The sequence below is a fragment of the Schistocerca cancellata genome, chromosome 11, assembly GCF_023864275.1.
Source record: "Schistocerca cancellata isolate TAMUIC-IGC-003103 chromosome 11, iqSchCanc2.1, whole genome shotgun sequence".
In the NCBI taxonomy this organism is placed as follows: Eukaryota; Metazoa; Arthropoda; class Insecta; order Orthoptera; family Acrididae; genus Schistocerca; species Schistocerca cancellata.
This window is the reverse complement of record NC_064636.1, coordinates 123,660,511-123,686,829: the sequence shown is the minus strand read 5'-3', so window position 1 is coordinate 123,686,829 and position 26,319 is coordinate 123,660,511. Positions and strand designations below refer to the sequence as shown.

The 26,319-nt window shown below is 44.2% G+C and overlaps 1 protein-coding gene across 1 annotated transcript in view; it reads right to left on the bottom strand.

The window, feature by feature from the left end:
• Window positions 1–344: 344 nt before the first annotated feature.
• LOC126108319 (ankyrin-1-like) overlaps window positions 345–26,319 on the bottom strand; it is a 60,033-nt gene continuing 34,058 nt past the window's right edge. Inside the window, exons 3-4 of the mRNA XM_049913538.1 lie at window positions 20,545–20,691; window positions 345–738 (exon numbers count right to left, since the gene is read on the bottom strand). Of these exons, the coding sequence (XP_049769495.1) occupies window positions 345–738; window positions 20,545–20,691 (541 nt within the window). The remainder of the gene's footprint in view (window positions 739–20,544; window positions 20,692–26,319) is intronic.

The following is a 26,319-nucleotide window of genomic DNA, read 5'->3' as shown; positions in this document are numbered from 1 at the left end:
GCTGTATTCTTGTAAGCTGTTTGAATATTGTATGTGGGACGAGAAACGCAAGACAGAGAGGGAGAGAGAAGTGGAGTTTATGAATGATGGAGTATTTGTCAATTGTTCCTGAGCTTTTGCAGAAATTGCTTGTGAAATTTCTTACAGAGTGAATTCTGAAAAGGAAGGTTTGTCACGTTGGTTTACAGATATCTCCTGTTGTTGCAGTAGTTGTGGTGCTACTGGAGTAATTGTGTGGACTGCAAAAGGTAGAAATGAATAGAGAAAGCGATCTTTTTTTCAGTTTTTTATTTCAATATTATGTAGAATGAAGTACATGACGTCATTTCCTCTACTGACACGTATTAACGCTGTGTTAGCATCTCGACGAGCTGCTGATGGTTGCACAGCCTGGCCAAGTCCAGGGGGGTCCTCCCGTCATCATCAGCCCTCGCCCCCCTGTCGGCTCCGGCCTGCAGCAGCGCAGCCGCCGCTTCTGCGTGGCCATTCTGTGCCGCCCAGTGCAGCGGCGTCCACCCCCACCGATCCCTGGCGCTGGGGTCGGACGCCGCAGAGAGCAGCAGCCGCACCGCAGCCGCGTCGCCCCTCTCTGCAGCGAAGTGCAGGGCGGTGAACCCGAACACCTCGTCCCTCGCCGCCACCTCCGCCCCAGCCGCGAGCAACAGCCGCACCTCCTCCACCGCCCCCACCTTAGCCGCCTTTATCAGCCTCCTGCCTCGCTCCTCCTCAGAAGGGCTCCTGCACAAAACATCGACACACTTACTCTCTACTATCGAGACACACACACACACACACCAAATGAAAGAAACTGTCACGGCCGCAAAACTGCCAACAATTCTGAATACACTTCCACAAATCTAGAAATCTCGCTTCCGCGGTACGGGTTAACCAGCGTATTACAGACAGATCCACAGCACTAGCCCATAATCAAAAACTTCAGCCATCTGCCATTAAAAATAGGTGCATTCCATCTCCTAACAAATTCATTTGGCACATTTCCTCATAATTCACAGATCCGCCTGCTTTCACCTCGGCATGCAGTTGCTACCCAATCCTTCATCTACATTCAAACACACCCCTAAAACTACCTTCTCTGGGTACCAATTCCTTCTGTCACTTAGGAAGAAAACACCAGAAACCATACACATCTGTAAGTACTGAAATAATACTTCCTCACCAGACAGCTAAGTGATTCAGACCAGTAACATGGAAATTTTCTGGCATACCGACAAAAAATATAAAAGTCACTGCTTCGTACACAATAAGTTGCTCGACATATTTGAAATACAACAAGGGCACCAGGTCGACTTTCCCTGACACACACACACACACACACACACACACACACACACACACACTACCCGCTGCATAATAATCGTCACATGTGCTCATATAATCATGCATGCAACAAGAGATACATCCACTGGAACATTCATTCATTTCCATCTACTTACACACTTTGCAAGCCACCATATGGTCTGTGGCAGAGGGTATCCTGCACAACTACTATACTCAGTAATGTTAACTTTGTGTAACTTTTTGCAATTTTTGAAAATTCTGCACAGAAACTAAGTTACACACCGCGTCAGGCAGTATAGTTGAAAAGGTCTTCGGAACTGAAAACGTATACCAACTATGTTGCTCTTGAATAAAATTTCTGTTTCAGTAGTAGTAGGAACACTTAAACCGTAACTTTAGACCAGTCTCAAAAAAGTACTATATTTCCTGTATCTAATGCTATGCATAAATTAGATCATGCCAGAAAGAAATCAGGTGTCTGTAAGAAATAGAAACAGACAGTGTTGATTCATTATCGCATGTTCACTTACAAATATCAAAATACTTGTACAGATCTGGCATTGCTGAACTTGAACCAATGTCGCGAGAACCTGTCCCCACAGCTGATGCAAGTTAAAGGCTAATCCCAAGCGAGAGGGCCAGTAAGAAGCTTCAAAGACAATTGAAATACTAACTAGAAACTACAGAGGTAATAAAACTGGTGCATTTAGTACAAAATAATCAATGTAGGTGGAGCAACAACCGTATGAAACAAAAGTAATAACTGGTACATATAAAAAGTTCTCGACTGACTGCAGTCATCTGCTTTTTCCGTTCCGCTCCCAAACAGAGCGAGGAAGAAACGACTGCCTGTGTGCCTCTGTACGAGCGACAATGCCTCTCACCCTATGTTCGCGTCCATTGTGTCAAGTGTACATTTGCCAGAACTAGAACTGTTCTGCCGTCAGCCTCAAAAAACAGTTCTCTAAATTTTCTCAACAGAGTTCCTCGAAAAGAACGTCGCCTCCCCCTCCAGTGATTCCGATTTGAGTTCCTGAAGCTTCTGCACAATACCTCTGCGCCACTCGAAACTACCGGCAGCAAATCTAGCAGCCCAGCTGTCAGTCCTACAGCTGTCTTCCGTTAATTCTACCTGTTGCCAATACCAAACACTCGAGCAGTACTCGAGAATAGGTCGCACCAGCGGCCTACGTGTAGCCTCATCTACAGGCCAACCACACTTTCCTAAAATTCTCCCAACAAACTAAAGTCGACCTCCCGCCTTCCCTACCACATTCCTCTCATGCTTGTTCCATTTCATTTCATATCGCTTTGCGAACTTTCGCTCAGACATTTAAGCGACGCCTGTGTGTCTAGCGGAACACCTCTACTGCTGTACTTCAACATTACGTGTCTGTTTTTCCTACTCACCTGCATCAACTTACGATTCTCTACATTTACAGATGGCTGCCATTCGTCACACCAACTAGAAATTTTGTCCAACTCGCCTTGTGACCTACGCTCACTCCACGACGACATCTTACTGCACACTAGGGGACAATCAGCAAACAGCTGCAGATACCTGTCCACCAGACCATTTATGTATACAGACAGAAACAGCGGCCCCACCACCTTTTTCTGGAGAACTCCTGCCTCTCGCGAACGCTCGCCACTGAGGACAACATACTGGGTTCTGTCACGTAAGAGCTGAGGTCCACTCACATACATGGGAACCTATTCCACATGTTCTGTGGACATGTTCTGTGGACATGTACGAATATGTTATTCAGAGGTGATCGATTAGCGCACCACATCACAGGAAAATCTGCACAATGCAAAGAATTGTGATCTTTGGGGTAAAAATTGCTCAGTCACCTCTATTGCAATCACGGATTGTATTAAACAGTCGGAAGAGAAAGAACTGGGTGCTAATGTTGCCTATCACAATAAAAGGATTGTAGTTTACACAAAAGACAGCCTTGCCGCTATTGGACGCATCAGAAAGGCACCCGAAAATAAACCACACGGTTTGCCAGAATCGCCCAGAAAGTGCACTAAGAAATTTGAGGAATAAATCCATCATTGCAAGCAGCTTCTCAAAATAGGTAATTTGATCAACCATAGCGACTTTTGTATGGCTGACATTACACAAATTAGTTGTTGCCGTAAAAACAGAAAAAATTATTTTCCTTCGAAGAAAGCTGTTTAGTGTAAGACACTGCATGAAATGCGATTTACTTGCAACAGACCTCTAAGTAAAGGAAAGGTCTCTCTAGAGAGAAGTCATTACTGACTGTCGATGCAAATACTTGATACAAGTCAGGAAATTAACAGAACTCTTTTATGTCGACGAAACTTGGGTGGTGAACCAACGACATTCCTCTTAGAAGACGATGACAGGGTCGTGACGTTGGCACCAAAATGGACAATATGATAGTGCAAGCAACAGCGGTCAATGTTGAATCCAATACTTGGTTTATTTATTGGTCTACATCAATGTCGTCTTCACCAAGATATTTCCCATTACATATTATACATTTATTCCAGTGCTTCTTCCAATGCTTAAAACTATTCTGGAACAATCCTTACAGTAGCATTTAGTTCTCTCAGAGGTGCAGTTTGAATCTCATCTCTTATGTAAAAGACAGCTCTTTAAGGTTTGTCTTTATTTTTGAGAACAAAATGTCACACATGGAGCGAACGTGTGGTCGAGGCCATCACTACAGCATTGTTTCTAGCCAAACATGCACAAGCACGCAACGAACTGTGAGCAGGTTGTTGCTGTAACTGCGCCGTGGCAACATTGCATCGCAGTGCAGAAACAGTGAACTGTTCCGCCATAAAACCGGACTTCTTTCCGCGTTGCTTCATACCATCGGGGTTGAGCTGGTGAGAAGTACTGCATGCTGGCTGTTTCATCTTGGGACATGGAGTCGTGGTGCACTGTACTGTTAAAACCGAAGATTACTGTCAGAAACGTAACATTCACATTTCACTGGTCTCGGCCATCTGTCACCGAGACGATCGAGTGTTGGTTTACGCATCGTTTGGTTTAACTCTCAGCTCGTATTCTATTATGACCTTCTCGTCATTCTCATCTTCTTCGAAAGGTTTATACCAGTCGTAAACACCTATTTCACTCTTAGTATACTCATCAAAAGCAGTATATAATATTTCAAAAACCACGATGCATTTTAATCCGTTCTCATAGCAAATTTTAATACAAATGCGCTAATCCGTTTTTACAGTAAACAAATAATCGCTGATACTCTTAAAATACCAGTAACCTTTCTAACACCTGACAACACACTAAATAACCGATACGCATAACGTTGTACACACAATGACAAAAAGGAAGTAGGAATCTGAGTAATAAAACGCGTGAAATGACAAGTTTCCCGTATCACAAGAATGGTTGCGTTTCAATCCACCCAATCAAGGGGAACTTTGACCTCTTAGAGCAAACACAATGGAAGAGCAAGTCTTCAATTTTCCAGTATAATTACACCACATTTCGTTTATAATCGCTTCGGAATATATCCATCCATTTTGGAGGAAATTGTAGACGAAGATGCATTTAGATGAACAGGCATTCGGTTCTGACATATATTTGTAATAGATGTAGCAATCCTGGCTTTTGATTTCTGTTACTGTGTTGATGTAATTTACTCCACAATGTTGTGCTTCGGGAGATGGCTATCGTCTGCTGTCTCGCAGTGGTGCCAACTCATTTACCCAAAAATGAACGCTGCCCGGATGGGTCTGCTCAGTGCGTCGCCACCGATTTAAGGCGCGCGCCGCGGAAACGCCGGCACGGCATTTCGGAACCGAGGCGTATAGGAAAAGCAGGCAGGCCATTCCGGCACCAAGCGAGTAAAAAACTCGCAGACGCCCTCGCGCGCCTTGACGTCACGGAGAGGAGGCTGCAGCGCCGAGCATTCAGTTTTGCGACAGCCACGAGCAAGGCTCGCTGTAAGTGCGCCGTGGCAACATTGCATCAATAGTGCTCGAACGACGACGGACGTTACGTAACACGTTTTTCCCAAGGATGAGCACTTGCGACGTGAATGGATGATTCGATGCAAACGCAAGGACAAAGTGAATGTGAAAACTGCACGTGTGTGGTGAGCTCACTATCGGCCACAAGATTATGAACGGGATTTGAGAAATGAGCTTCTAGGGTTACCTTCAAGAAAGACGTTATTACCAGCAGCAATCCTCTGCATAAACATTCCGAACTGGCGTGGACAAGAAATTGTGGAAAGCGGTGATGCAAACGAAAGGGTAAAACGTCTTCACATACATAACACTTACAATAATTGAAACTGAAAAATTACCATAATAAAAACGAATTCACATAAATGCAACGCTTTTTGACGCATTACTATATTGCTTTACGGGAGTGAATGACTCGTTAGGTTGTACAGGCAATAAATAATCAGCGTATTTCCCGTAATTTGTTTAGATTTACTTCTGTAAGGATAGCTGACGCTGATCAGATGACTTCGTAGCGTAGTGATATGGTTTCTGACTCCCATCTTGGAGGTTAAGCGTTCATATACTTGTATTTTCTATTACATTTTTATTTTTATATTTTATCAAACTAAGCTATTGTAGCCGCTTATGCCACTGATATTTCATCGCTTTTGTCAGTTGATCTGATTTTTAGTGAGAAATTAATGCAGTTGAGTAGTACTTAGGAAAAAATTTTACGAGTAGTAGGCATACTCAGTAAATAATTTTAGGAATAATAAAACTAAAGTTAAATTCATTCCTTAGAGATCCGGAAGTCGTGCACAACGCTGTGGAGCAACATGTTTGCAAAAGCGAGCTTTGACGCCTTTAGAAACTGTGTCACCGAAATAAAAGATAGTCGACGGAACCACATGTACAGACTGCGTTCATGAACCCACTGAAGTAGTGAATAATGATTTTGAAATTAAGGAACTAAGGGCCGAGATTGAACTTTTAAAAAAACTGAATGCACAGAAAGAAGCGGCACTAAAAAATTTGATGCAGCCTTACGAAGTAAAACAAAAGATCTCCGACGTGTTCTTTCGTTGAAGCGGGCAGAAAAGTCATCTGACGTGAAAGAAAAAGTCAAATTGCACAAAAGTGTAAAAAGTGTATTGTCAAATTGTTTTACACCGGCGCAAATAAGATGCATATTAACCGAAAATAAAAGGGTAAAGTGGAATTCAGAGGACATTGCCCATGCATTAATTTTAAGAGCTCTGTCACCTAAAGCATACACTTATTTGCGAAAGCGAAAAATTCGTTTGCCGTGCAGGGCAACCCTTCAGAAATGGACAAAGGAATTTAAATGCAGACTTGGTATTCTTGAAGATATCCTGTGTTTATTGAAAGCCAAGTCACACACTTTTACTACTCGAGAGAGACTAGCTGTTCTGACATTTCATTGAATCAATGTTGATGGCCGCATATGTTACGATTCGTCTGAAGACGTAGTAGTCGGACCACATTCCAATGTACAAGTTTGCACGATACGTGGCTTGTGTAAGCAGTGGAAACAACCAGTTTACTATGATTTTGACACTGTGATGACCAGTAATTTGCTTCAGAGCATCATTAAGGCAGTTGAGGAATCAGGAATCGGTGTCGTTGCTGTGACGTGTGACATGGGCGGAAAAAATATAAAAGTTTGGAAGGAACTGAGTCGATACACAGAACTTATTTCGTAAATCAAGCAGACGACACCACGAGTGTATAGGTTTTCTTCGATGTACCACATCAGTTAAAGTTATTACGGAACCGTTTCTTGGATACAGGCATTACGCTACCTGATGGGTCCAAAATATCTCGGGCAGCTCTACAGGAACTTTTAAAGCATCAGAAGAGTGACTTAACGATAACACACCACATTACTGAAGCGCTCTTAAACGTAACTCGACAAGCAAGGCAGAATGTACAGACGGCAGCGCGACTATTTTCACGACAAACAGCTCAGGCTTTGAAGTATATTCTCCATAAAGACGTTGAAAGTAATTTTATTGAACTCGTTAACGACGTCTTTGATGTCTTGAACTCTAGAGTTCCAAAATAGGAATGCTCATCCCTGCGTAGTGGGTTTGGAATCAATCTCTCAATTTGAGAAAATACTTTGAACAGATTCTTAGACATCTGTCCAGCAATGCGCGTTGGTGACAAAGAAAGAATATTGCCTTTCCAAAAAGGTTTTATAACTTCAATGAAATCTCTCTCTTTGGTCTTTTCGAAAGTATGAAAAGTGTGTAAGTTAGCTATATATTAACTTGTAGACTGAATCAAGACTGCCTGGAAAACTTTTTCTCTAGAACACGAGAATTAGGTATATTTTTTAACAATCCTACAGCTATTTAAGTAAGGAACAGGGTAAGTCTCCTTATACTGACAGGTAATGCAAGTGATATCTCTCTCTCTCTCTCTCTCTCTCTGGGAACACGCCAGTTACTAAAGAATTAAACACAGAGTCTTCCCAGTGTGACATCGACCCGGATCCTGCATCCCTAAGTTTCATTAGCAGTGAGCTCTGTGTAAATGTTGACGAAGCGCCACTATGAGAAATCCCAGAAACTGTGAATGTGGGAGAAAATTTAGTGACATGTAGTAACAATGGGGGACGACTCTGTAACCTCAAATGTTCTTCCAGATGCCGTAAAATACATTGAAGGCTATATTGCATTTAAGTGCCACAACATTGATAAATCACTAGGCTTTCCAGCAGCGAAAAGTGAAGGAGATCATGCTGCAGACTGGATATCAATTACATCTCGTGGTTGTCTTTACACTCCAACGCCAGCATGGAAAAACAAGTGTGTTGCTGTTTGAAGAAGAATTTGCTGCTTTTCACGGAAATGGACTGTGTAAACAAAAAAATGTCGTGAAGTCTCTGTGGTCTATTACAAAACAAAAGTTCCCTGAGGTTCATGAAGCACTTATTACTCCTTACATAAAAACGAGAATATTTGTCAGGATTAGGCATCTCAATCAAGAAGCAAAGTTGGAAGCAATGAAGAAATGTGCCGCAAAGACGAAGCAGTTATGGATTGCATCGTTGTCTGATAAACGGCAGTAGAAACAGACTACATTCATATCTACTTCTTCATCAAACGAGAGTTATTTTTAAACTTAATTATCATATATTTGCTCTTAATGTGTACAAAACCTGTCGTGCCCCTTGTTTTGACTTGTACAGATGCGTATCGAACGAAAGCAAAAGTAAAGTGAACGAGTAACATGGCACCGAGTCTGTGGTGCGGCGCACTTGCCGTCTAAGCACACGGCTGCGCCGCGCCAGGGTCCTCGTCGTGACGTCACGGCGCTCCACCCAATAGCAAGCGTTTTCGCTTGAGTGCCCCCCGTGACCCCCCCCCCCCCCCCCCGTTCTGGAATATCGCGTAGAAGCAGCTCGTGACGTAGCTGGGTAGGAAGGGTGGGCACTCTCTAGCTCGCTCGCTCACGAGGTTTCAGACACACGGTGCTCCGCTGTAGACAAAACACGGCCAGGCTAGGCTACGCCACTGTACCAGACCCCTCCACTGTTTACTTGTCTGCACTGCAGAACTACCAAGCAACTGTGTCGTCTATATGCAGGTCATTTCTGGTACAATTTACGTTGCATGCAGACGTGTACACTAATGAGGCGAAGTTAGACTACTACTTTTATATGGCGAATGTCAAATTCTGTCGAAACTGGAATGTCTGTCCTTCCCGTTGTTCATCGCGCCGGACCCTTGCATGCTTTATTAGGTCAGTAGTGCGAAGAGGCAGCTTCGACATCTCACAGAGGACGAGGGAGAAGGCTGCAGCCGACAGGGCACTTGAGGAAGCTGCTCTGGCTGCGACGCCTATCAGTTGGCACAGTGGCAACAGACGTGCAACCGAGGAATGAGGGGTCAGCAGACGAGTGTCTCTCACACCCCGCATTTACATTAATGCCACCCTTACCATCTGACACTCCACAGGGAACTCTTGAGGACGTGATTCCGAACGTGGCTTAAAATATTGTCTTTCTGCGCTGCAGTGCAGGCAGACGATACTGAAAATCATCATAAGTACCAGGCTCTTATTATGAATGCATCAATTGGCACGATACGAAATTACACTGTGGGACCTCACTTCATCCACGGGGTGATTAAATGGAAATACATATGCACATATTCTTACTAACATTCAGCCTGTTCTCGTAGTTCCGTGGACAAGCGACAGTGTATGTGGATCGAACACGGCCGCTGCCCATACCCTCCCCTGCTCCAAAGTGACCAATGAATGGAAAGTTTCCCGGCCGTTGTATGGGACGGATTGCTGCAGTACCAAGGCCAGCCAGGTACCCTGATCTGACTCAAATGGATTTCTTTCTACGGGGAGCACTGAAAGATGCAGTCTGACATGAACCCCAGGTGTGTCAGATGATGCGCGCCAGACCACACAACGACGTATCATCCAATGTAGCTTGTCCAGTTCATCTCTCTCTCTCTCTCTCTCTCTCTCTCTCTCTCTCTCTCTCACAAACAGCCATTCCAAATGTGTCTAGCAGTCGATGGTGTGCAATTTGACCATATTGTTCATTAAAATGTGAGAACACACTTCACTAAGGAAAGTATTTAGTTTGTGGATGACAAGGCATCAGTTATTTTGAATAAATGTTTAGCTTATTTAAAATCTACTCCATCTACGTACAATTTCGAGTAGTTTCTAATTTCTAACTGACAGCAGGTCTTTTGCGTTGTAGAACCACCCGGATGCTTCCAGGCAGAGACAGGCTGAGGTGACAGGTCATGGGATAGCGATATCTACGCATACAGATGGCAGCAGTATCGCGTACGCAAGGTATAAAAGGGCAGCGTGTTGGCTCCGCTGTCACCTGTTCTGAGGTGACTCCTGGCAAAGGGTTTCTGATGTCTTGATGGCCGCACGACGGGTTTTAACAGACTTCGATTGCGGAATGATGGAACTTGTTTATGACTTGATATTTTTAAAATTTACAGTATCCGATGTATCGATATTTAATAAAATACCGTTATCTACTCCCCATGTATCGAGTAAAGTGTGGATATATCAGCGCAAAATCATCAACGTGCCTGCCTATAAGAATATGGGCTGCACGTTGTAAGTACACTGCCGGTTTTAGAGCTGTACGTTGGAGTATTGACTTATTATTGGATACTCTGTACATCAACAAGCTATCCCCCTCAGAGCAAGAACTGAAAGGAAAACGACGGATGTTCACGCCTCCCGACAACCACCGTGCTAGCTACGGTAACTGCTTGTAGGTGACACACTGAAAGGTATCTCATGGGTCCATCGTTCGGTATCGTCACGTATCCGATTTGTCCGCAAAACTTCACGTCGACTTCGCTGTTTTTTCATTTCTGCAAACGCCAGCAACCCTGCAGCTGTAGCGCCAGAACTGGGTCGTGAATCTAAACGTTTGCCTTTTCTGTTGGTAGCGCTGGGCGCCAATTACGTCAGCAGTTCCCTCAGTTCATTGCAGCGACCAGTCTTGTCATTTAGATTTTTGTTCATTTTCAACGTCTGATTTTGAAGAATGTCGATGTGAAGAAAGAGCACACCAGTTTCGATAAAAATTGTGTAACGCAACTGGTGTCATCTTATTCCATTCAAACCGCCCCTCCCCCCAGGGCAATGGGTCTCACATATACTTGCCTCACATAGTCAAAATTGAACACTGGACCTGATGAAAGTTCAAAAAGCAACAACACTCCTTGACAGAGCGAAAGTAAAATTATGCCTCAGTACAAATTCAAAAAAGCAACTTCAATATTTTCCGAAAACTGTGAAAAAATCTAAATCAGAGAGACTGTCTTTAGTTCACGTTGCGAGAAGACGTATTTCTAGTGATGCAGTATGTTGTCTGAATAATACACTACTGGCCATTAAAATTGCTAAACCACGAAGATGAAGTGCTACAGACGCGAAATTTAACCGACAGGAAGAAGATGCTGTGACATGTAAATGATTAGATTTTCAGAGCATTCACACAAGGTTGGCGCCGGTGGAGACAACTACAACGTGCTGACATGAGGAAAGTTTCCAACCGATTTCTCATACACAAACAGCAGTTGACTGGCATTGCCTGGTGAAACGTTGAGATGCCCCGTATAAGGAGGAGAAATGCGTACCATCACGTTTCAGACTTTGATAAAGGTCGGATTTTAGGCTATCGCGATTGCAGTTTATCGTATCGCGACATTGCTGCTCGCGTTGGTCGAGATCCAATGACTGTTAGCAGAGTATGGAATCGGTGGGTTCAGGAGGGTGATACGGAACGCCGTATTGGATCCCGACGGCTTCGTATCACTAGCAGTCGAGGTGACCTCATCCTATCCGCATGGCTGTAACAGATCGTGCAGCCACGTCTCGATCCCTGCGCCAACAGATGGGGACGTTTGCAAGACAACGACCATCTGCACGAACAGTTCGACGTCGTTTCCAGCAGCACGGACTATCAGCTCCGAGACATGGCTGCTGTTACCCTTGATACTGCATAACAAAATGGCTCTGAGCACTATGTGACTTAACTTCTGAGGTCATCAGTCGCCTAGAACTTACAACTAAGTATACCTAACTAACCTAAGGACATCACACACATCCATGCCCGAGGCAGCATTCGAACCTGCGACCGTAGCAGTCGCTCGGCTCCAGACTGTAGCGCCTAGAACTGCACGGCCACACCGGCCGGCGCTGTGTCACAGACAGGACCACCTGCGATGGTGTACTCAACGATGAACCTGGGTGCACGAATGGCAAAACATTTTTTCGGACGAATCCAGGTTCTGTTTACAGTATCATGATCGTCGCATCAGTGTGTTGCGACATCGCAGTGAACGTACATTGCAAGCATGTATTCGTTATCGCCATACTCGTGTATCACCCGGTGTGATGGTACGGGGTGCCACTGGTTACACGTCTGTCACCTCTTGTTCGCATTGACGGCACTTTCAACAGTGGACGTTACATTTCAGACCCGTGGCTCTACCCTTCATTCAATCCACGCGAAACCCTACATTTCAGCAGGATAATGCATGACCGCATGTTGCAGGTCTTGTACAGGCCTTTCTGGATATAGAAAATGTTCGACTGCTGCCCTGGCCAGAACATTCTCCAGATCTCTCACCAATTAAAAACGTCTGGTCAATGGTGGCCGAGCAACTGGCTCTTCACAATACACCAGTCACTACTCTTGATGAACTGTGGTATCGTGTTGAAGCTGCATGGGCAGCTGTATCTTTACACGCCATCCAAACTCTGACTCAATGCCCAGGCGTATCAAGGCCGTTATTACGGCCAGAGGTGGTTGTCCTGGCTACTGATTTCTCTGGATCTATGCACCCAAATTGAGTGAAAATGTAATCACATGTCAGTTCTAGTATAATATATTTGTCCAATGAATACCCGTTTATTATCTTCATTTCTTCTTGGTGTAACAATTTTAATGACCAGTAGTGTATCTTCTAACAGAAATCGTAGGGTCAGTATTGCCTCATATATTCCCAGACATCTACAAAATCCATACTGATATTCCCCGACATCAGATTCTTCGAGTTTTTTCCATTATTCTGCAAGGATCTCATGTTAATAATCTGCAACCCAATGATTAGTGAATTTCATTAGTGCTCACAAGTTTCTCACTTTTCTCATTGTAACATAACCTGTTGTGTTTGCATCCCAAACATTTCCCCACTTCTTACCTTTCCAAGTCTTGCATCTCATCCTGGCATTCTATTTTTTTCTGCTTTGTTTCACATTCTCTACGGGGCATACTGATATTGATATTAGCATGTGCTGCATAATTAATACTATTATCCTGGACACTAAGTATAAAATTCGACACTATTGATGATGTTTTCAATGTGCATGTAGCACTTGTAGGAGTCTGTCATCTTATATTGAGTGTTTTTAAAATTTTTTTACTTGTAGGTATGTACTTCCTCTGCCAAATTACGCGTTATTCCCCGCATGATTTGTATGCACGAAAATTTAAAAATTTCTGTTTGTTGCCTGCTCCTGATATAATTTCAACACTAATTACATTGTGGGACCTTACTTCTTCCACGGGGTGATTAAATGGAAATACGTATGTACATATTTTTACTAACAATCAGCCTGTTCTTCTAGAGGTAGTTCCGTGGACAAGCGACAGTGTATGTGGATCGAACAATGCCGCTGCCCAGACTCTTCGCCTGCCGTAAATCGACCAATGAATGGAAAGTTTCCCGGCTGTTGGATGGGACGGAATGCTGCAGTACAAAGGCCAGCCAGGTACCCTGATCTGACTCAACTCGATTTCTTTCTACGGGGAGCACTGAAAGATGCAGTCTGACATGAACCCCAAGTATGTCAGGTGATATGGGCCAGACCACACAACGACGTATCATCCAATGTAGCTTGTCCAGTGCATCTCCCTCTCTCAAACAGCCATTCCAAATGTGTCTAGCAGTCAATGGTGTGCAATTTGACCACATTATTCATTAAAATGTGAGACCACACTTCACTAAGGAAAGTATTTAGTTTGTGGATGACAAGGCATCAGTTATTTTGAATAAATGTTTAGCATATTTAAAATCTACTCCATCTACGTACAATTTCGAGTAGTTTCTAATTTCTAACTGACAGCAGGTCTTTTGCGTTGTAGAACCACCCGGATGCTTCCAGGCAGAGACAGGCTGAGCTGACAGGTCATGAGATACCGATATCTACACATACAGATGGCAGCAGTATCGTGTACGCAAGGTATAAAAGGGCAGCGTGTTGGCGCCGCTGTCACCTGTTCTGAGGTGACTCCTGGCAAAGGGTTTCTGACGTCTTGATAGCGGCACGACGGAAATTAACAGACTTCGATTGCGGAATGATGGAACTTGTTTACGACTGTTCATATTTTTAAAATGTAGTTTCCAATGTATTGAAATTTAATAAAATGCCGTTGTGGCATTTTCTAAGAGCTCTGCCAACAAAGTGCAGTCTGTTTCACCTTCGCCACAATATCTGTGTGGTCATTCCTATTTAAGTTGCTCGTAATTGTAATTCCTAGGTATTTAGTCGAATTGACAGCCCTCAGATTTGTGCGATTCATCGTATACCCAAAATGTATCTGATTTCTTTTAGTACCCATGTGGATGACCCTGCACTTTTCTTTGCTTAGTGCCAATTGCCACTTGTCACACCACACAGAAATCTCTCTAGATCATTTTTTAATTGGAATTGATCATCCGATAATTTTAGTAGATGGTAAATTACAGTGTCATCTGCAAACAATCTAAGAGGGCTGCTCAGAGTATCTCTTAGATCATTTATTTAAATCAGGAACAGCAGAGGGCCTTTGACACTACCTGGTGGAACGCCTGATATCACTTCAGTTTTAGTCGATGTTTTGCCGTATATCACTACGAACTGTGACGTCTCAGAGGAAATCACGAATCCTGTCACACAACTGAGATGATACTTCATACCCACGCAATTTCATTAATACAGGGTATATACATGAACAAGGAAAAAAATTCCTGATTTTTCTCGGATCTCCCGGTTAAAAATACACTCTTCCCCGGGCGAAAATACATTTTTTCCATGTTAAGTGGCAGTATACTTTCCCTAGGAACTGTAAAATTGATGTCATTTCAATGGTTATGGTTTCATACAGCGGCTTAGAATTTCCCGGCACTTTAGAAAAGGAAACTCAGGGAAAGCAAACACGTTTTGGAAAGTTCTTTGATGTGCAGCAACATATACGCTACATATTTTAGTATTACGAAAGTACAAATCCGAATGTCACCAAACATCGTATGTTACTTTCCGATGCATTGAAATGGACATTGCGATGCGCTGCTGTAAGCCAGTCACAGCTCATGTCACATGATCTCGCCCGCCGTTGACAGCGGGTGTTCAGACCATAGGACACATGATATAGTCAGTGAATAGCAACATCACTCAATTAGGGCAAAAACACAAACAGGAAAACTTAATGGTTTAAACTAATTACATAGTGTTGGTACAGGAAAAGCAAAGCTTTCATATATAATATTTGCTGCGAAGATTAATAAGCTACAAGAGAAGCTGAGCTTTCACATATAATGTTCATCTTTCTTGCGTGTTTGCACTTTTAAGATACATCACACAATGTGTCAGTAAAACGTTTAACACTAACATCAATCTCTGATCTTCTGGGTTCGAAAATTTTTCTAAATGGCTTGTCATCAAAGAGTTGGTCTTTCAATTAGCGTCAAACGCTGTGCGATTTAAGAAATTCAACGTAAATAAAAGCCGAATTTCTTTAGCAAAGCGACAAAAATAACTTCGTTGTTCTGCAAGGCGATTAATGCTTGACTGTCAGAAAGGTGAATATTATATTAAAATCTGGAACTAGTAACATATTTTAGCCTTCCGTAATTATGTGAATGTATTTTAATTCACTTGATAGTTCCCAACGACAGAAATCCTTTTCTTTCCATTGGCGTGAGAACAGTAAACGAAGAGGAAACAGCAAAATCACTAAATGTAAATACATATCACGTGGAGCTCCCCCCCTCCCCCCAAACCACTACAAGTCAAACTGCTCTGCGCATCAGCCCCGGATCTATGATATTTCATACCAGGGCAATACTAGACGGTTACATGGTGGCTTTACTCCGCTCAGCTCGTGTAACCCCGTGTCCTTTTGTCTGCAGGAAAGTTTATTTCTAGATGCGACGAGGCTTCCCCTGGCAAGGACATCACGTACACTATACACGCATTCAAAAATCAAATTATGATTCATTTAGAAATCAACTTAAAATGTGATCAAAAATGTTCAAAATGCAACAGGGATTAGCTTCAAAACCATTTGAATAATCGATAGACCAACATGCTCTAGATGCTAGGTGCTTTGTGAAACAACGTTCTTTTTCCTCAAGAATACAAATTTGCCCCCCTCGCCACCGAAATTGCCGCCCGGTTGACATACTCCGGTTTGCTGCGTACACAACCAACAGCGACATTTCTGTTTCCAGAAGTGGAAGAAGGTACTACTCAGACGCGACTCAACTGCGCATGCGCGTGATTCCGCTCGTAACTGCTTAAATGAATCTAATGTAAACAGTTGTGACATCACGCTCATCGGAGGTAATTTGTTGTTACGAAGCATTTCATAGTCTTCCTAAAGCCTTTCACACATTTTGCTGTTGGCAGACGCTTGTATGAGCACTTATTATATATATATATATATATATACACTCCTGGAAATTGAAATAAGAACACCGTGAATTCATTGTCCCAGGAAGGGGAAACTTTATTGACACATTCCTGGGGTCAGATACATCACACGATCACACTGACAGAACCACAGGCACATAGACACAGGCAACAGAGCACGCACAACGTCGGCACTAGTACAGTGTATATCCACCTTTCGCAGCAATGCAGGCTGCTATTCTCCCAGGGAGACGATCGTAGAGATGCTGGATGTAGTCCTGTGGAACGGCTTGCCATGCCATTTCCACCTGGCGCCTCAGTTGGACCAGCGTTGGTGCTGGACGTGCAGACCGCGTGAGACGACGCTTCATCCAGTCCCAAACATGCTCAATGGGGGACAGATCCGGAGATCTTGCTGGCCAGGGTAGTTGACTTACACCTTCTAGACCACGTTGGGTGGCACGGAATACATGCGGACATGCATTGTCCTGTTGGAACAGCAAGTTCCCTTGCCGGTCTAGGAATGGTAGAACGATGGGTTCGATGACGGTTTGGATGTACCGTGCACTATTCAGTGTCCCCTCGACGATCACCAGTGGTGTACGGCCAGTGTTGGAGATCGCTCCCCACACCATGATGCCGGGTGTTGGCCCTGTGTGCCTCGGTCGTATGCAGTCCTGATTGTGGCGCTCACCTGCACGGCGCCAAACACGCAAACGACCATCATTGGCACCAAGGCAGAAGCGACTCTCATCGCTGAAGACGACACGTCTCCATTCGTCCCTCCATTCACGCCTGTCGCGACACCACTGGAGGCGGGCTGCACGATGTTGGGGCGTGAGCGGAAGACGGCCTAACGGTGTGCGGGACCGTAGCCCAGCTTCATGGAGACGGTTGCGAATGGTCCTCGCCGATACCCCAGGAGCAACAGTGTCCCTAATTTGCTGGGAAGTGGCGGTGCGGTCCCCTACGGCACTGCATAGGATCCTACGGTCTTGGCGTGCATCCGTGCGTCGCTGCGGTCCGGTCCCAGGTCGACGGGCACGTGCACCTTCCGCCGACCACTGGCGACAACATCGATGTACTGTGGAGACCTCACGCCACACGTGTTGAGCAATTCGGCGGTACGTCCACCCGGCCTCCCGCATGGCCACTATACGCCCTCGCTCAAAGTCAGTCAACTGCACATACGGTTCACGTCCACGCTGTCGCGGCATGCTACCAGTGTTAAAGACTGCGATGGAGCTCCGTATGCCACGGCAAACTGGCTGACACTGACGGCGGCGGTGCACAAATGCTGCGCAGCTAGCGCCATTCGACGGCCAACACCGCGGTTCCTGGTGTGTCCGCTGTGCCGTGCGTGTGATCATTGCTTGTACAGCCCTCTCGCAGTGTCCGGAGCAAGTATGGTGGGTCTGACACACCGGTGTCAATGTGTTCTTTTTTCCATTTCCAGGAGTGTATATAAAACAAAGATGATGTGACTTACCGAACGAAAGTGCTGGCAGGTCGACAGACACACAAACACAAACACAAACACAAACACAAACATGAAATTCAAGCTTTCGCAACAAACTGTTGCTTCATCGGGGAAGAGGAAAGGAGAGGGAAAGACGAAAGGATGTGGGTTTTAAGGGAGAGGGTAAGGGGAATGACTCCTTACCCTCTCCCTTAAAACCCACATCCTTTCGTCTTTCGCTCTCCTTTCCTCTTCCCCGATGAAGCAACAGTTTGTTGCGAAAGCTTGAATTTCGTGTGTATGTTTGTGTGTCTGTCGACCTGCCAGCACTTACGTTCGGTAAGTCACATCATCTTTGTTTTTAGATATATTTTTCCCACATGGAATGTTTCCCTCCCTCTCTCTCTCTCTCTCTCTCTCTCTCTCTCTCTCTCTCTATATATATATATATATATATATATATATATATATATATATATATATATATATATTTCCTTTGCAATTTACATTTCATTCTCTCGTTCATATTTTGATATTTTGTTGCTGCAGTATTATTCTGCAGTAGCGGGATACAGTAATGTCCTTTGTTAGAATATCTGTTATTACCAGTCAAAATGACAAAAAATTAACTGAAAACTAAATCAATGAAAAACTCCCGGGATTCTAGAAAATTCCCCTTTTTCTCGGTTTTCTCGCGGATGAAAAATTGCTGGGTCTTTCTCGGATCTTCCGGGCCGTATACACGATGTAATAGTTTCTTGTGAGGAATGGTATCAAAACCCTTCTGGAAATCTAGGAATATGGAATCGATCTTAGATCCCTTGTCGACAGCACTTATTGCTTCATACGAATAAATAGCTAGCTGTGTTGCACAAGAACGATATTTTCTGAATCCGTGTTGGTTATGTATCGATAAGTCATATTCTTCAAGGTGAGTCATGTTAGAGTACAGTATATTCTCCAAAATCCTACTGCAAATTGATGTCAGTAATATGCATCTGTAATTCAATAGATTACTCCTATTTCCTTTCTTGAGTATTGGTGTGACCTGTGCTACTTTCCATTCTTTAGGAACAGACCTTTCGCCAAGTGAACAGTTGTATATGATTGCTAAGAAATGCACTATAGTGTCTGCATACTCTGAAAGGAACCTGATTCGTATTCCATCTGGACCAGAAGACTTGCCTTTCTTAAGTGATTTGAGTTGTTTCACAACACCTCAGATATATAGTTTTATGTCACTCATGCTAACCCCTGTTCTGGTTTCGAATTCTTGAATAGTTACCTCGTCTTTTTTCGTGAAGGAATTAAGGACAGCTGTATTTAGTAACTCTGGTTTAGTGGCACCATCATCACTGTGGAAACTCTGCTGTCGGTTATATATATATATATATATATATATATATATATATATATATATATATATATATATATATATATTTTCAGTAGGACCAACTATCTTTGCCCACTTCGGTTGCTCATTTCTAAAAATAAAAGTTCACTATGCCATGGAATTATGCAAAACTTCTCCTCAGTGAACTAAAACCACTACTCATCACACCTGGTGACCTCCATCATCCATCAGTTGCAGGAATTTGTTTACAACTGACGATCCATACAGTGCTGTACGCATCTCCACTCAGCCACATCCACTGGATTTCCCACTTCTCCAGAGCAGGTACCTCAACCATTAGACCAGCTGAGTGCATTTGCTGGCTTAACTGGAATTTCCATTGTGGATGATGTTTATTACTCATGGTTTGCAAACACTACCACCAGAGATTCTCATGTACATCCTCTGCAGTAGGATAACATCCACCCATTCGATTTCCCTTTTGCTGCTCTTCCCACATGTCCCCCGGGATAAACTCTAGTAGAAGTGTCGATGAGACACTGAGTCAGAAGTGGCGGTGTGCTCAGGCAGCCTACTGTTCAAGGAGACTGCCTGCAATAAGCAGCAAATCTGGGTTCCTGTTCCAGTGCGGCACAGATTTCCAATAGTCACTACAGATGTAACTGACCAGAGAACCATTTAAGGAATATTCGAATTACATTTTAAGACATACGCAAAACAAGCTGTAGCTTCATTACTGTACTAAATATTAACTTTTTGTCATTATTACTTCTATTTCTGTTTACCTTATTTTCGCCATTTCTTCTTCAGTGTCTTCAATAACTTATACCTCCAAATATTCACATAGATTTTGTTGAGGGGAATTGTCTGAAAAGTCCCATTTCCACACCTATTTCGTTCAGAATCAATTTGTAAGATACACAATCATCACTAAAAACAAAATCTAGATTTAACACAATATATAAAGAGTCTTTGGGAACGGGTATGATTTGTATGCGACACTTCCTACGTAACTACAGTTGAGTGACTGAATTGAACGTAATTCTCACGGCAGATACAGAAAACAACAAATCTTCTGCGTATGTGCTCAATCTTCAAAATATCATAGCCATTAAAACATAAAAAGGAGTAATGTTTAATGGCAACTGTAACCTCTAGCCAAAAACTGAAGGAATTTGTATCTTATTTTATTTACTATATCGGCTGGTTAATGCCAAAATAAGCAGTACTGCGAGGGTAAGACTTGGGCACGTCTGGCAACACAACTCACCGGAAGCGCGAGGCGGCTGCGTCATCAGGTGGAGGGGTGTGTCGGGCAGACGTGGGAGGCGCAGCTGCAGAAGGAGTCCGGCTGTGGCCGCTGTGGGGTTGACGGTCAGAGTTGGGGGTGGACCCGCCCCCTGTGGCGGTCGGCGAGCTGCACAGAGAAACACTGTGTGGGTGGGTGTGTTCACACAGGGGCTTACTGCAGGCGGTACAGCTGAGGGACTGTCCACCGGGGCAACAGAACACTCAGTGCCAACAACACCAGCCCGTCACTGAACGTGACTGTACCACCAATTGACTGGTCTTTTTCTGCACTACTTCTGCTATATTCCCCACTGGCGTAGCTTAAGATGCAAAACAACAAATTGTTCACAATGAAGCATAAACCAAATCCCAAACATAAGGGCAGGGCCACAATATTGCTGCCCTGACAGAACAACTATCAGACAGAATTTAGAAGCAGTTAAAGTCAACTGGCTGCTACTTTTGGTTGTGAGGTAATCTGAAAACTGATATACGGATGCTGAATTATATCACTGGAGGAAGAGAGAGAGAGAGAGAGAGAGAGAGAGAGAGAGAGAGAGAGAGAAACAAACTGATAAGTTGGGGCATCAACTTACTGTTGAAACTACACTCCTGGAAATTGAAATATGAACACCGTGAATTCATTGTCCCAGGAAGGGGAAACTTTATTGACACATTCCTGGGGTCAGATACATCACATGATCACACTGACAGAACAACAGGTACATAGACACAGGCAACAGAGCATGCACAATGTCGGCACTAGTACAGTGTATATCCACCTTTCGCAGCAATGCAGGCTGCTATTCTCCCATGGAGACGATCGTAGAGATGCTGGATGTAGTCCTGTGGAACGGCTTGCCATGCCATTTCCACCTGGCGCTTCAGTTGCACCAGCGTTCGTGCTGGACGTGCAGACCGCGTGAGACGACGCTTCATCCAGTCCCAAACATGCTCAATGGGGGACAGATCCGGAGATCTTGCTGGCCAGGGTAGTTGACTTACACCTTCTAGAGCACGTTGGGTGGCACGGGATACATACGGACGTGCATTGTCCTGTTGGAACAGCAAGTTCCCTTGCCGGTCTAGGAATGGTAGAACGATGGATTCGATGACGGTTTGGATGTACCATACACTATTCAGTGTCCCCTTGACGATCACCAGTGGTGTACGGCCAGTGTAGGAGATCGCTCCCCACACCATGATGCCGGGTGTTGGCCCTGTGTGCCTCGGTCGTATGCAGTCCTGATTGTGGCGCTCACCTGCACGGCGCCAAACACGCATACGACCATCATTGGCACCAAGGCAGAAGCGACTCTCATCGCTGAAGACGACACGTCTCCATTCGTCTCTCCATTCACGCCTGTCGCGACACCACTGGAGGCGGGCTGCACGATGTTGGGGCGTGAGCGGAAGACGGCCTAACGGTGTGCGGGACCGTAGCCCAGCTTCATGGAGACGGTTGCGAATGGTCCTCGCCGATACCCCAGGAGCAACAGTGTCCCTAATTTGCTGGGAAGTGGCGGTGCGGTCCCCTACGGCACTGCGTAGGATCCTACGGTCTTGGCGTGCATCCGTGCGTCGCTGCGGTCCGGTCCCAGGTCGACGGGCACGTGCACCTTCCGCCGACCACTGGCGACAACATCGATGTACTGTGGAGACCTCACGCCCCACGTGTTGAGCAATTCGGCGGTACGTCCACCCGGCCTCCCGCATGGCCACTATACGCCCTTGCTCAAAGTCCGTCAACTGCACATACGGTTCACGTCCACGCTGTCGCGGCATGCTACCAGTGTTAAAGACTGCGATGGAGCTCCGTATGCCACGGCAAACTGGCTGACACTGACGGCGGCGGTGCACAAATGCTGCGCAGCTAGCGCCATTCGACGGCCAACACCGCGGTTCCTGGTGTGTCCGCTGTGCCGTGCGTGTGATCATTGCTTGTACAGCCCTCTCGCAGTGTCCGGAGCAAGTATGGTGGGTCTGACACACCGGTGTCAATGTGTTCTTTTTTCCATTTCCAGGAGTGTATATGGTCATGGATATGCAGGGGTTGTTTGATGTGGAGCCTGTGGGAATGAAGAAGATGGACAAGAATTACAAGAGCTATGCTATAAAATTTATGGAGAGTATATTCAAAATTTGCATTTCAATAAAGCAAATAGGACTAAATGTCCAACGTATTCATAATTCGATTCCTGGAAAAGACAGCAGTGGTGATGTGTTTCTTAAACAATTTTCTTGGTGAGCAGTTTGCAGTACAGACCACCATTAAAAGAAAAAAAATGGGTTAGGCCGTGTATGCAATTTTATCTGATGGACAATGGTTCCAACTTGTGAAGTAACCTGTAGTCTATTGAATATGGATTTTAAAAAAGTTGAAAAGGAAACGAAATAGACTTGTATGGAGTAAATGTATCCAAGAGACAGAGGCACCAAATGATAGCTGGATGAAAACGTCACATCAATACTGACGTTGTGGGTGATATGTCGTACACCTGCTGTATCCCAGTAGCAGGAAATCTGATAGGCATCCCTGGACGACCTCTGGTAACGCCACGGAGAACTTCAAACAAGGCAGGAGGGCAGAGATTGTTTGTTTGTTTAGTGAAAGGGAATGCACAGAAAATATTCAGGGCGATAGCTGAACAGAGACGAGAAGGAAATGTGATTGTAAGGCACAGCATTGAGTGTGACAATGTTATTGTGCTCGCTGGAGTATTCTCTTCTTGTTTGCCTCCAGTGTGCATGACTAGCCCCAGTGCTCATAGCTCCTGCTTTACTGGATATCTCAGGGAGTCATACCCTGCTCTTTGGGGCTAGTCACCCAGGGGTAGCGTCTTTTTTAGTAATCAGGAAATTCCTCAGTCCCGGGTTCGAACCTCTCAGTCGCTTAAATTTTGAATAAGAATAATCAGCATTGGTGTCTGAAGACTTGCAGCATAAGGTGTCACCCTCTTACGGCCAACAGCCTTTCCAAAGAGGGCGGAGGGGCCCACAGAGGTTCAGGGCACTCTTTCCCTTGAGGCTGGAAACTGCTCCTAAATGAGGACGAATTGGCAATGACCAACAACATGAGCATACAGAAGGTCAAGTAAACCACTGCATAAAGATACGTAACGTGCATCAACATGACATGTGTCATGTGATTCAATAAGAGCCATAACGGTCTCTCCATTGGCAAAAGATTAGTCCCACATTCAAACCTCCAGGCGAGGAGGCCCAAGGGGGAGGTGACCACGAGAAAAAGGTTGAGTAACCAACATTGTATGATTCGGGAGCTGGAAAGTGAGGAGTTCGAATGTGGTTGAGAAGCCAGAAAATAAGAAAAGGGAAATGCTGAGGACATATGTTGCTATAGTGGGTGTCAGTGATGTGGAAATGGGAAAGGGGAAAAGATTTCTGGCCACATGAGAATAGGGTAGTAGCAACAGCAGCAGATAACAGGAGTAGGATTCAGTATCAATAGAAAGGCAGGGCAGAAAGTGAGATACTGTGACCGGATGAGTATAGATGTTCTCGTGAGAATCGACAGCAAACCAACAACATCCATAGTTCAGGTATACATGACGACGTCGCAAGTTGAAGGTGGAGAGAGAGAAAGTATGAGGATATTGAACAGGTAATTCGGTACATATGTAATAGTCATGGAGGTATTGAAACGCAACCGTACGGGAAGGAGTAGAAGAGAGGGTTACACGAAAATATGTACTTGATAATAGGAATAGGAGAGAAGAAAGGCTAGTTAAGTTCTACAGTAAATTTATCCTAGTAATAGCTGGTATAGTCTAGTCAAGAATCTTGAGACAATGGGTATATTTGGAAAAGGACCGAAATATGGGAGGTTTAAAGTCACACTATATTATTGTCAGGCAAACATTTTGAAATCAGATACTGGACTGTAAAGCATACCCAGGAGTACATATAGACTCATAACAATTTAGCAGTGATGAAGAGTAGGCTGAATTTTACGAGACTCGTCAGGAGCAATCGATGTACAAAGAAGTGGAATACAGTAGTACTAAGGAAACAAGAGATGAGATTTATGTTCTCTGAGGCTACAGATACTGCGATAAAAAGCAGCTCAATAGGTAGTTCAGTCGAAGAGGAATGGGTATCTAACAACGACAGTAACAGAAGTTGGAAAGAAAAACGTAGGTACAAAGAAGCTAACTGCGAAGAAACCATGGAAAATATAAGAAATCCTTCAGTTGATCAATCAAAGAAAAGTTCAAAAATATTCAGGAAAATTCAGTAATAGAAAAATATGTCACTTAAGGATGAAATGAATAGGAAGTGCAGAGAAGCTAAGGTGAAATGGCTGCACGAAAAATGTGAAGAAATCAAAGAAGAAATGATTCTTGGGACGACTGATGCAGCATATAGGAAAGTCAAAGCAATCTTCCACGGAATTAAAAGCAAGCGTGGTAACATTGAGAGCACAATGGGAATTCCAGTGTTAAATACAGAGGCAAGATCGGATAGTTGGAAAGAGTACACTGAAGGCCTCTCTGGAACAACTTGTCCGATGGCGTGACAGAAGAACAAACAGGAGTCGGTACGGAAAATATTGGTGATTAGAATCAGAATTTAAAACCGCTTTGAAAAATTTTAAATCAAAGAAGGCATAAGGTATAGACAACATTCAATCAGAAGTTCTAAAATCATTGGGGGAGGTGGGAAAAGGTCTATTCTCACTGGTGTGTAGAATGTATGAGTCTGGCAATATACAATCTGACTTTATATTTCTCTCAATCATCACGATTCGGAAGACTGCAAGAGCAGAGAAGTGTGAGAATTATCGCACAATCAGCTTAACAGCTGAAGCATCCACGTTTCTGACAAGGATAATACACAGGAGAATGGAAAAGAAAATTGAAGTTCCATGACGTTCATAGGATTTGTGGTCCTGGAGAAAGCGTTCGGCAATATCAAATGTGGCAAGATGTTTGAAATTGTGAGAAAATACGGGTAAGCCATAGGAGAAGTCGTGTAATTTGCAATATATACAAGAGGCAAGAAGGTAAAATAAGAGTGGAAGACCAACAACGAAGCACTCGGGTTAGGAAGGGTGTCAGACAGAGATGTAATCTTTCGCTCTACTGTTCAATCTATATACCGAAGAAGCGATGACGGAAATAATGGAAAGATTGAAGAGTGGAATTAAAATTCAGGGTGAAATGATATCATAAGTTTTGCTGATGACTGATTCTCTCGGTGACAGTGAAGAAGAATTACAGGGTTTGCTGAATGGAATGAACAGTCTAATGAGTACAGAATAGGGAATCGGAGTAAATCAGAGAAAGGCGAAATTGATAAGAAGCAGAAGAAGTGAAAACAGCGAGAGACTTAGCATCGTGACCAACGATCAGTAAGTAGATGACATTAAGGTGTTATGCTATGTAGGCAGCGAACAAACCGAGGCCGAACAAATCGAGGCCGAACAAATCGAGGCCGAACAAATCGAGGCCGAACAAACCGAGGACGAACAAAGCGAGGACCAACAAAGCGAGGACGAACAAAGCGAGGACGAACAAAGCGAGGACGAACAAAGCGAGGATGAACAAAGCGAGGACGAACAAAGCGAGGACGAACAAAGCGAGGACGAACAAAGCGAGGACGAACAAAGCGAGGACGAACAAAGCGAGGACGAACAAAGCGAGGACGAACAAAGCGAGGACGAACAAAGCGAGGACGAACAAAGCGAGGACGAACAAAGCAAGGACGACGTCAAATTCACACTAGCACTGCCAAA